General features: G+C 38.4%; 1 protein-coding gene across 1 annotated transcript; it reads left to right on the top strand.

The window, feature by feature from the left end:
- The first annotated feature begins 372 nt into the window (after nt 1–372).
- On the top strand, nt 373–2064 carry LOC116206279 (replication protein A 70 kDa DNA-binding subunit E-like). Its single transcript, XM_031539110.1, is given in 3 exon segments — nt 373–411; nt 554–1235; nt 1238–2064. Coding segments are annotated over 3 exon segments (1539 nt in total). The 3' UTR covers nt 2056–2064.
- Nucleotides 2065–13051: the final 10987 nt, after the last annotated feature.

The following is a 13051-nucleotide window of genomic DNA, read 5'->3' on the forward strand; positions in this document are numbered from 1 at the left end:
TCCTTATCTTTTTAACTTTTGTTTTTCCTTGTCCTATGTTTTAAGATATGGCTGGTAATCGATAGTCTTTCCGCAAAATGCTGCTCTTAATAATCGGAAAGAATATATTTGATTCAAGTGACAAACTGGTGACAAGCTAATTAAGATTTATCGAACGAGAACATCAGCAGAAGGATACGTCGTCCGAGTTTCTATTCAGATGCTGATAGAGAAATCTTGCATAAAGAACTAATCATATATATGATAAAGATTCGTGCGAGGGAAGTTAGGCTCCAACCCTCTCAAGGAAGCAAAGCAAGCTGTCATTCTCTGCTTGGAGCCAAAGCCGAAGGTCGATAACTTTGAGGTTCTACTTATACCGGTTTTACTTCAATGAAGAAAGAATCAACCCACTACCCTCACTGCTGTTTTGTTTGAAGTTTGTATCAGCCCGATCAATTGATTGCAGCTCTTTTTTACGTGTGCACCTTAGTATTCCTAATCCCAATGTGGCCCAACCAATCAAATTTGAGCAACTACCAGCACGTTTGGTCGACCGGACCGGCTACGATAGGTGATACATCTCGAGGCAACATCAATTGCACAGCCTTGCTTTGGTGAAGATGAGTTAATCCCGAGGCAGCAATTCCATTTTCAACCCATTAGTGACATCGAGGGGTTGGAGAGCAACAGCATTGTGGATGTGATTGGTGTGGTCTGCTTTATTAGCCCTGCATCATCAATAATGAGGAAAAATGGCACCGAAACTCTGAAGAGAACACTCCGATTGAAGGATGAGTCAGGGCGAAGTGTGGAGCTGACAATGTGGAGAAGTTTCTGTAATGCAGGAGGCCAAAGGCTGCAGACTCTCTGTGATTCTGGCCATTCTCCAGTTCTTGCCGTAAAATCGGGCAGGATCAGTGAATTTAATGGGAAGGCAATTGGTACAATTTCTTCGACGCAGCTAACTATAGATCCTGATATTGAAGAGGCCAGAAGGTTGAAGGAATGGTTTGATAGGGAAGGCAAGGATGGTCCCACTGTTTCTATTTCCAGAGAAGTTTCAACTATGAGCCGGACAGATGTGAGGAAGACAATATCCCAGATCAAAGATGAGAAACTGGGCACTTCGGAGAAGCCGGATTGGATCGCAGTATGTGCGACCATTATGTATATAAAGAATGATAACGTCTGCCACATGGGATGCCCAATAATGATAGGAGATCGACAATGCAACAAGAAGGTCACAAACAATGGGATGCGAAGTATAGATGTGATCGCTGTGATCGATGTGTTGATGAATGCGATTATCGGTACATTCTCCAGCTTCAGATACAGGACCATACTGGGATAGGTTGGGTGACTGCTTATCAGGAAGCAGGTGAGGAGATAATGGGAGTGTCAGCAAAAGAAATGTTTCAGCTGAGGGCCGAAGGGGAAGACGAGAGATTCGGAGAAATTCTCCGAAGGGTTCTTTTCACCAAATATGTATTTAAGCTGAAGGTGAAGGAAGAGATGTTCAGTGATGAGCAGCGTGTGAAGTCAACAGTGGTAAAAGCTGATAAGATGAACTTTCCATCTGAGTCTTGGTTCCTTCTAGACTTGCTGGACAAGAGCACCAGTGATGTCGCAGGTTCTGCTGTTAAGATGGAACCTAATGCCATCCCCAGTTCTACAATGAGCGGATTGGCAGGGGGAAGCAGTGGGGTCGTGCAACAGCCTTCAGCATTGGGTGGGAGCTATCCAGTGGGTCCTGCAACAACACAGTCGGGTCAGTATGGAAGTCCATATGGTGGTTCTAGGGTCCCTGGGACAAGCCCGCTGAACCCATCAAGCTGTACGAGCAGTGGCGCAATTGGACACAGCTCAGCGAACTGCGCGAGCATCATGGGTGGGCCGACTCCGGCAACGGGCGGGCAGTATACAAGCCGAGCTGCTTATGGGCAAGGAGCGAGCGGGGGTGCTTCTGATATGTGCTACAAGTGCCACCAGACAGGGCATTGGGCAAGAGACTGCCCAGGGCTCAGTTCTGTCCCTCCAGCTTATGGAGGGAGGTATGGAACAGTTCCGAGGTGAAAGCCTTATCGTCCTCCTTTTTAATCTTGGTTACGTTGGCTCCTATTTTTGTGATTAGTTATTTAGTAGTTTGTTTTTGTTTGGAGCTTTGGGCTGATATATAAGCTTTTGGACACCTCCAGCTTTATGTGTAAATTTGTAATGGTGACCCAAATATGTACTTTCATAATCGAATGAAACGTTATAGGATGTAGAGTTGATGTGGTTTGGAGTCCTAGAAAGCAAAGCACTTTTGATGATGTTGGGTTGCACAAAACGCCTAGTAGGATGAAGGTTTAGCGGAAGAACGTTGATGCCGAGTTGAAGCTCAAGCTCATTTAGGTGTCAATTGGTTCGAGTATTATTAGATTAGTCTGGATTGTCAGATTTTAGAAATGTAATATTATTACTTGTTATAAGGTATGCTATTTCTCACAAAAAATTGATTACATAGAATTTATTGATAAGATATGTAAGTGCACGACCAGTTTTTTACTTTATGAACTTAATATAAGAAAATAATTAGATTTAAATTTAAATACACATTATAAATCACTTGAGATTACACACACGCGGTGTATAATGTAATCTAAGTTATATAAAAATAAAATAAAAAATGAACAAAGGGAATGGATAGTGAGGAGGGAGAAACGGAAGAAGAGATGAGAGAGAAGAAGAGTGAAGGGGAAGTGGGACACGTGTGAAAAGGAGAATAATTTGTGAAATGACATATAATTATTTTTATCATTTGGTTCCCATTCTTTTATATCATTTTTCTTCTTTTTCATTTAGTCAAGATAACGAAAAAGGCAGTTAATTTCGACGCTTTTGCCATTTTAATTCTTAACTTTTTTTTTCTTGTTTTTGCCCTCAACCTTTTAGGTTTATGCCCCTTTGGTCCTACCGTCATATTTTCTTATGAAGGACGCTGACGTAGATTTTTATTTTTTAATTTTAATATTTTTTAATTAAAAAATAAGAAAGAGGAATTGACAGGCTCGACCAAAAGGGACAGCGGACGAGGAAGGGAGTGGGAAGGGTGTCGCTTGGCGGCCAACCTTACCTCAGAGGTCGTTGGTATTGTCTAGGGGCGTCATGACCTCAGAGGTGGTGCAGGAGTCGTTATCCGACGCCTCCAGCCCATCCCTCTTCTCCGACAGTGCCATCACCATCCTCCCTTTTTCTTTTCCTCTTTTTCTTGGTTTTTTATTTTTCAAAAATTTAATTTTTATTTTACAAAATATTAAATTAATTTTTTTGTGACATGTGGCTTTCTCATATTCTATTTAAAATCCACATCAGTGGCTTTCAACGAAAAAAGTGAGTTAGGACCAAAGTGGCAAAAACGTGAAAGATTGATGATAAAAATAGCCAAAAAAAAGTTTAGGACTAAAGTGGCAAAAACGTCAAACATTGAGGGCCAAGATTGCTTTTTTTTTTACCTTTAAGATTATTGAAGGCAAGTCAGTAAAATTTCAGTATAAATACCTACTAAGGGACAACGGGTTCTCTCTTTATATAGTAGTATAAGTATATTATACCCGTTAAAGACTAAGTATAAAGCAGTTTGTGCAGTAGGATATAAATATTTTTTTCCACTTAAATTTGAAATAATACCTTTTAAATAGTAAGAGCTGGGAAATAAAATAATTAAGTGGGAAATGAAATGGCCTTAGCTTGGAGCTGGGAAATGAGAGGATATATGAGAAAATAGTGGGAGTAATTAATTTGGTAATTAAAGGTAGTGTATGAATTTATTAAATTTTCTGTAACTTCTTTTTCACAGGACCAGTCTTAATTAGTTATTAGTCATTTAGTCTGCGCACTGGGCGGACTCCGGTTTTTTTTTATAATTATTTTTTATTGGATTTTCAAAACTAAAATTAATGAAATAATTGTGTGGAAATTCATGTTATACATTAATTAAGGGAGACTCGAGAAGTCAATCGATGAGCACACTTGAAAAGTTCATGTGGAAGGTTCTTATAGACCAAACAAAAAGTTCTCGTTCATTGGAGTCTACTTAATTATATATAATGGATAATAGATCGTTCATTGGAGTCTACTTAATTATATATAATAGCTATTAGATAGATGGATATATCATTTTCTTATATGGGCCATAAGGAAGAAGAAAAGTTATCAACTATCTTCCTTTCTTATATGTGATATTTATATTTTTATATCTTATATGTGTTATCTCATTTTATCCTATATCTTATCTAATGCTATTATTTAAGGAAAATTTTATTTCATAACTACCAACATCTTTCTTAAAATGAATATTTTTATTTTTATTAAAATCTCTTCTATTTCAACAATATATTGAAAATGAAAAATAGTAAAAGTCCACTATTCTATTACCTCAAAAATTTCATCCAAAATTTTTTATCGCGGTTCTTCTGGTCGTCATTTTTGAAAAATATATAAAGGTAACCCGAGTATGGCTAGAGCAAGTTTATGATGGGTAGGAACATTGGTTAGGTGGTTTTGTTCATAATGTTGGGTTTGCTTCTACTATGGTCGTTGAGCTGTGGGTTGTGTGAACCAGGCTTGATACGGCTCGAGATTGGGGACATCAGAGAGTAATTTTAGAGCTGGAGTTCGAGGTTGTTATCATGTTTCTATCCGTGAGGCATCTTGGAGGTGGCTTGTCTAGTGCTCTTGTTCGTGAAATGTACTAATTATTGACTCGTGATTGGTCATTATTCGTCATACTTATTGCGAAAGAAATACGTGCGCAGACTAACCGTCTAATTTTGCCTTTTCATTTCCTGCTAGTCTTGATAGGTTGAGTGACTGCCCAACTGGGCTATGTTTATTGTTGTTTGGTGACGCTTCAAGGGACTCCGTGCTTCGTTACTGTATTGCTTAGACTTTTTTAATCGTATTTAGGGCTTCGTCCCTTTCCCAACAAAAAAGAAAAAAAAATCATCCATTATCTAGTCCACTATCTATTTTTATAAATCAGCAAATGTTCTACTTTCAAATAAGGATTACGAATAAAAAGCCATCATATTATTATTCTATGGTAGATTTGCATATTTCAAATAGATATATTAGAGGCTACTGGATAAAATTTTGGAAGAAATCTCTTTAAAGATTTATAACGTTTGAAAAGATAATTTAGGCATTAAGTTTATACTCGAAAAGATTTTTAACGGTAAATTCCAATCGCACCCATCATGGTCCGTTTGGTTTTGGAGTTGGAATTTTGTTACATCCCAATCCAACCTAATAAGGACAGAAGTATATATATTATATATATTATATATATTATATATATTATATATGGAAAATTTATTATTAAAAATTTATTATAATAATTGTTAGAAAAAATTAGATGTGGGAAATTATGTGAATATAAAATAGATGAGAAATTTATTATTAAAATTTTTTTGTAATAATAGTTAGGAAAAAGTATGAGTAAGAATTGAATATCAAATGGGAGAAAAAGACATAAAAATAATTATTATATTTTTAAATTGAAGGAATAATAGAGTAGAGTGAAATGGAATATAATAATGATTTCGAAACCACAACTTCCCCTAAAAAAATTTTGAAAAATAAAAGTATTGTTGGATGGAATTTATATTTACCCAATTTTACTCCAAAAATAAAAAAAAAGTAAAGAATAAAATAACAGCGTCTTAGCAACGCAGGTTGTCCCGTGTATATATACATATACACATAGCTGTTAGCACCGTCTTAAGTCTGTTCCTATCAATCACATACACTCTCAGTCTCAGACTGGACGCCCTCTCTAATCCTTGGGCTCGTGCGCGCGCGCACACACACGATGTATCTCCGTCGATCGGTATAAGGGTTTATGAGAGGGAGGTTAGTAGAGGAATCGTATCGTCCTCACTAAGGTATGAAACCTCATAGAGGGCATCAAGTTTACTTCCGAAGGACTTCCAGAAAGGAGTCTCAATGGAAAGGCTCATGTCAGTAACCGGGGGAGTATTTTCAAAAGAGGAAGTCATAGTGTTTGTAAACTCCAGGCTTGGGGGGAAGAATTCTTCAGTAAATCAGCAAAACTAGGCTCTGACACCAATTTTAGGTGAGGTTTGGGAAATGCAATAGCATTAACAACATAAGCCCTGAGGTATGTGTAACTATACGCTTTTGGCGAGCTTCAACATCTCTCATGGGCAACATGCTCAAGCCCCTACGTTGCGTTACACACATCCTCAGAACTTATACTGGTAATACCACTGATTCCCTAGAATTACCTCAGATGGAATATCTGAGATATATTATTCTTTCTGATGTGCAGGATCATCATGCGAGGCAAGCACAGAGCGTACTCAAATTCTTTCTGATGTGCAGGATTCTTATGCGAGGCAAGAACAGAGCATATTCGGAGTTAACTCCTGGTATTGAAGAATTACTTCGAACTCTAAGAACCCTTTAGCCCGGAATAGAGAAAGTTAGAATGGTCGGAGCAAGTTCATGATTGGTAGGAACGTTGGTTGGGTGGTTGTGCTCATAATGTTGGGTTTGCTTCTTCTGTGGTCGTTGAGCTGTGGGTTGTGTGAACCAGACTTGATACGGCTTGAGATTGGGGACATCTGAGAGTAATTTTAGAGGTGGAGTCCGAGGTTGTTATGAAGTTACTATTCGTGAGGCATCTTGGAGGTGGCATGTCTGGTGCTCTTGTTCGTGAAATGTACTAATTATTGACTCGTGATTGGTCATTATTCGTCATACTTATTGTGAAAGAACTGCGTGCGTAGACTAACCGTTTAATTTTGCCTTTTCATTTCCTGCTGGTCTTGATAGGTTGAGTGACTGCCCAACTGGGCTATGTTTATTGTTGTTTGGTGATGCTTCAAGGGTCTCCATGCTTCGTTACTGTATTGCTTAGACTTTTTTAATCGTCTTTAGGGCTTCGTCCCTTTCACAACAAAAAAGAAAAAAAAATCATCCATTATCTAGTCCACTATCTTTTTTTATAAATCAGCAAATGTTCTACTTTCAAATAAGGATTGTTCGCACTCGAATTTTAATCTCGTCGGGGTGCGCATGCGCGCTCCTAAATGCAACGCGACTTGGGAGTGTCCACCTTCCCGAGGGCGTGCGACGGACGCACGTGAGAAAGAGTTGCCACTTGCCATTTTACGACCCGAAGGTCGATGACTGGCAAGTTACCCGGGTCTAGGGGTACGGGGTACACCTAATTGCCAAGGCATATGGTCTGCAAAACCCGAGGTTCCGAATTCGGGGGTTCTGTTACATGCGAGCCTATATCTCGCACGCCCTATCGGTACTCTAACTTGTCTAGGCTTGCCATTTCAATTTAATTACCGCTTAATTAAGTTCAGCTCATCTTATGCGTTTTGGCACCGTAAATTCGAAGGAACACTCCGACCGTCCACTCTCCGACCGGGATTCTTACATGAATAAATGTACAACATAAATCCTTACATTATCCTCTCAAATAAATAAAATACAAATTACAACAACTGAATCCCAGTCGAATCGCGTTCGGTTATTATTCCACTCGTGCTCACCGTGTGATTCTAAAAGACTAGAATTGAAATTAAGATGCGCGCTCAGTGCTAGGGGGTTAGACCCCGTGATATACGGTTGGGGCGTTGGACCCCCTATGGATCGTATCCTAAGGGATCGGGCTCGATCTGCATAACAAAACAAGTGCAAGAATGTAACAAAACGAGCATAAATAAACAAACAATGGGGTTTTGTTATTACCTAATTTACGTGAATTAACCGATTATTAACCGGGGTATCTTGACATGCAAATCCTACCCAAAACAGACAAAGTGGGTACAAGGTGTGAATCGATCAAGGATCGCCTCGGGAAGGTATTTCGTACTTGGCATTATTTTTCGAGCACTTGACGTACATTGTCAAATCTTGTGTTTGTGGGTTGCTTTTAGAATTGTTCTATGTTGTGACTCTACGGTTGTTACAAATTATTACCGAACATTGATTCCGCCCGTAAATCCTAGAACCTAGTGCCTATCTCGGTATTGCCCGCTTTCGTCTTAATCAAGTACACAATTAGTCCGGTATTTGTATTTTAAGCCCATCCACCCGTAGTAACTACCCGAGACTATGTAAGAATAACAAAAATTCATCGGTCGGATAGAGCGGGCTATGCAGATGAACCTGCGCCTAGATAGGTAGCTCATCCCTACCCTGATACCGTAATGTTTCTCTTATTCTAACCCTAGGGGTGTCATTAAGTTGCAAATAGACGATTTTGCCCTTGAGGTAAAAATTATTTTCGAGAAAGAGAGATTACGCGGTGCGGGCCACCTCGGCCTGTGACCGGCGCTAACCGATCCCCTAGACCTTCCAGGGTTGTCAAGAACCCTAAAAGAGCCAAAAGATCGATTAATCTATCCGGAAGTGATCTAAGAAAAACTTCCACGTCCCGACCTGAGTTTCCTGAAATCAGGTGAGGCCTCCAAGTCAAGACGCGCAAGGCCTTCCTAGACATCCACGTCACATCGAGCCACGTGTCTCGGTTTTGATAAAATTTGCAAGTTTTGAAAAGGACACCAACGCATGTTTGCAACCTATCGACGCGTGTTACCGGTTTATTATCAATTCGTACAAAATTATTAGGGCCAAGTGAATTAATTAATCGCGTGAACATCCCAAATATCCCGTTAGTGGAATTATTGGTGAAATTAATTAATATTTTTTGCCAAATGCTCTAACTATGCGGGTTTCAGACCGTCGAGCCGATCATTAATGGACCGTCCGATGCGAATCCTAATTCCCGACCACCTTGGGATTTAAAAATTAATTTTAGGTCGAGTTTGCATGATTAAGCTGATTCATGTCAGGTTTCGATCAAAAACGAGAAAATAAAGCATTTAAACACGGATCAGGAGCACATTATCACATCAAGCACGACAAACATGCAAATTTACACAATCAGTACCGCCATGATCATGATAAAAACATACAAGCATACACAAACATAATGTTGACGAAATTGATAAAACGGCACCGACTCATGGGAGCAAAAAAATCATGCAAAGAGCACGCATCATCACGTTGTATACAAATAATTACAGGAACAAAATATTTAAACGGGGCACACACGTTGTCGATCAGGGATCCAAGTAGGTAGGGGTTGGATATTTTTAGAAAATGCCCAGGGACTGATTTGAACGACTTTTAAAGAGCAGGGACTGATTTGAAAATTTGGATAAAGTTTCGGGGATTGATTTGGAAATTCTGGAAAATTGGGGACTGTGTAAGAATTATTGAAAATGTCCCAGGACTCCTTTGGAACTATTTTGAAAGTTCGGGCTGATCTGAAAAATGAAAAAATTCCCCAAGGACTGAACTGAAACGACACGAAAAGTTCCGGAACTGATTTAGAAAATTCTGGAAATTTCAAGGACTGATCTGAAAATATTAAAATGACCGGGACTTGAACGGAAATAATTTTAAAATTCGGGGCGGATCTGAAAATGGCGAAAATGGCCCCGGGACTAAATTGAAACAACTTGAAAAGTTCCTTGGGATGCTTGAAAAATTCTGGAGATTTCAAGGACTGATCTGGGAATATTAAAATGGCCGGGACTTGACTGAAAAGAATTTCAAAATTTGGGGCAGATCTGAAAGAATAAAAATGCGTCCTCTGGACTGAAATGAGACAAAATGAAAAGTTTGTAAAATCGAGTTCGGGACGAATCCGATCACCCACACGACCCAATAACGCTCATTTCACACCATATTCATCCAAGTAAACATAAAAATTCAGAAATGGAGCCCTAAACATGCCATTAAGTCGAGAATTTACCTAGTTCGAGAAGTTGAGGGGTGGTTTTGTAAAAAATAAAAAATTAGAAAATTTCGTCGGAGAGTTGGGCCGAATGGGCCGGACTGGGCCGAATGGACCGCTGGGCTTCTGGACGCGGTTGGGCTGGGCCGAACGCTAACGGGCCGCCGCTGCTGGACTGGGCTGTCACTGCTGGACCGTGCCGCAAGCTGGGCTGCTCGCGGTGTGCGTCTGTTCAACCCGAAATCACGAAATCCCGATTAGGAAAGAAATGGCGAAAATAGAGAGAAAGAGAGGGATGTTCCGGGATATTGCTGCGAGGAAACGAGCTCCAAGAATCAATTGCGAGCTGGAGGAGAAGATAAGTGTCGGGGGTGAGTTCCAGATCGAGCTGAGGGGGCCGAGAGGACCCGAAAGAAAAAATCGAGCTGCGGGCTGGGTCTGTGGAGGCGAGCTGCGGGCGAGAAATGGCCGTCCGAGCTGAGGGTCTCGGTCCGAGTTTGAGCTCCGGGTTTCCGAGGACGTGTGAGCTGAGAGTTTTTTTCTGAGTTTCCGTTCAAGACTTGAGCTGAGGATTCCTTTTTTTCGAGAGAGAGAATCGGCGAGCTCCCGAATTTTTTTCGTCCGTCCTTCCAAGTCCCGAGCCGTGGGTTTTGTTCCGAAAAATCGAGAGAGAGAGAGAGATATGGCTTTTGCGTGTCGGAAATCGTTGGCGTGTGCAGAGAAGTCGCGTGCGCAGAGGAGTTGGCGTGCGGCAGGCTCGGGTGCAGTGGCAGCCGAGGTCGCATCGGCCGTCCCTGCCAGAAAAGAAAAAAAGAAAAGAAAACATGAAGGAATGAACGAGGAAGAAGAAGAAGAACTAGAAGAGGGGTAATAGGTCAACGGTCAGAAGTCGTCAGACTTCTGACCGTTTGACCCCTCTTTTTTTTTTTAAATTCGAATTCGACGCGCGTACAAATCGAAAATTCCTCCCTTGATCGGACGTCGGAAAAATAATTCGAGACCGCCATCGCGCTTAGAAAAATTCGTTGATCGATATCATGCGATAAAATTATTTTCAATCTCGAATTTTGTCCCGAATTTTGAAAATTGACGTCGATGTACGCGAAATTCAAAAACGTTTCAAATAGTATTATTTTTGAAAAAAATCATAAAATTGGTGTTAGGTTAGGAAAATGTGCTATCTTCGAAAGGTCGTGAATACTCCAGTAACTAATCGGAAATACTTCCCTCGGGAGTGGCAAAATGACGACTTTGCCCCTCTGGAGCCGATGGGCCAAAATTGGGTGCTGACAAGGATTATGAATAAAAAGCCATCAGATTATTATTCTATGGTAGATTTGCAGATTTCAAATAGATATATTAGAGGCTACTAGATAAAATTTTGGAAGAAATCTCTTTAAAGATTTATAACGTTTGAAAAGATAATTTAGGGATTAAGTTTATACTCGAAAAGATTTTTAACGGTAAATTCCAATCGCACCCGTCTTGGTCCGTTTGGTTTTGGAGTTGGAATTTTGCTACATCTCAATCCAACCTAATAAGGACAAAAGTATATATATTAGGGTAAATTACAAAAAAAAACCCAAGTTTTGTAAAATGTCTCAATTTTGTCCTAAATTTTGTTTTGTAACAAAAAAAACCATAAGTTTTCTAAAATGTCTCAAAAATGACCTCCGTTATAACTTCCGTCAATTTTTGCTGCTGATGGTGGGTCCCTTTAACAGTCCACGTAGGTCACACGTAGGCTAGTGGGTCCCTTTAATAGTCCACGTAGGTCACACGTATGCAAAAATTGACGGAAGTTATAACGGAGGTCATTTTTTAGACATTTTAGAAAACTTATGGTTTTTTTTTGTTACAAAACAAAATTTAGGACAAAACTGAGACATTTTACAAAACTTGGGGTTTTTTTTGTAATTTGCCCTATATATTATATATAATATATGAAAAATTTATTATTAAAAATTTATTGTAATAATTGTTAGAAAAAAAATAGATGTGTGAAATTATGTGAATATAAAATAGATACAAAAATTTTATTAAAAAATTATTTGTGATAATAGTTAGAAAAAAGTATGAGTATGAATTTAATATTAAATGGAAAAAAAAGACCGGAAAGTGATGATTATATTGTTAAATTAAAGGAATAATAGATTAGAGTGGAGTAGAATAATGATTTCGTAACCGAATGCCACCTAATTTTTTTTTTTGAAAATTAAAAGTATTGTTGGATGGAATTTATATTTACCCAATTTTACTTTGAAAAAAAAGAGAGTAAAGAATAAAATATCAGCGTCTTAGCAACACTGGCTGTCCAGTGTGTGTATATATATATATATATATATATATATATACATAGCCGTTAGCACCGTCTTAAGTCTGTTCCTATCAATCACATACACTCTCAGTCTCAGACTAGACGCTCTCTCTCATCCTCCCGCGCGCGCACACACACGCTGTCTCTCCGTTACTGTATTGCTTAGACTTGTTTAATCGTATTTAGGGTTTCGTCCCTTTCACAACAAAAAAGAAAAAAAAATCATCCATTATCTAGTCCACTATCTATTTTTATAAATCAGCAAATGTTCTACTTTCAAATAAGGATTACAAATAAAAAGCCATCAGATTATTATTCTATGGTAGATTTGCAGATTTCAAATAGATATATTAGAGGGTACTAGATAAAATTTTGGAAAAAATCTCTTTAAAGATTTATAACGTTTGAAAAGATAATTTAGGGATTAAGTTTATACTCGAAAAGATTTTTAACGGTAAATTCCAATCGCACCCGTCTTGGTCCATTTGGTTTTGGAGTTGGAATTTTGTTACATCCCAATCCAACCTAATAAGGACAGAAGTATATATATTATATATATATAATATATGGAAAAATTATTATTAAAAATTTATTGTAATAATTTTTAGAAAAAATAGATGTGAAAAATTATGTGAATATAAAATAGATGAGAAATTTATTATTAAAAAATTATTTGTAATAATAGTTAGGAAAAAGTATAAGTAAGAATTGAATATCAAATGGGAGAAAAAGACATAAAAATAATTATTATATTATTAAATCGAAGGAATAATAGAGTCGAGTGAAATGGAATATAATAATGATTTCGAAACCACAACTTCCCCTAAAAAATTTTGAAAAATAAAAGTATTGTTGGATGGAATTTATATTTACCCAATTTTACTCCGAAAATAAAAAAAAGTAAAGAATGAAATAATAGCGTCTTAGCA

This window comes from Punica granatum, chromosome 1 (genome assembly GCF_007655135.1).
Source record: "Punica granatum isolate Tunisia-2019 chromosome 1, ASM765513v2, whole genome shotgun sequence".
In the NCBI taxonomy this organism is placed as follows: domain Eukaryota; kingdom Viridiplantae; phylum Streptophyta; class Magnoliopsida; order Myrtales; family Lythraceae; genus Punica; species Punica granatum.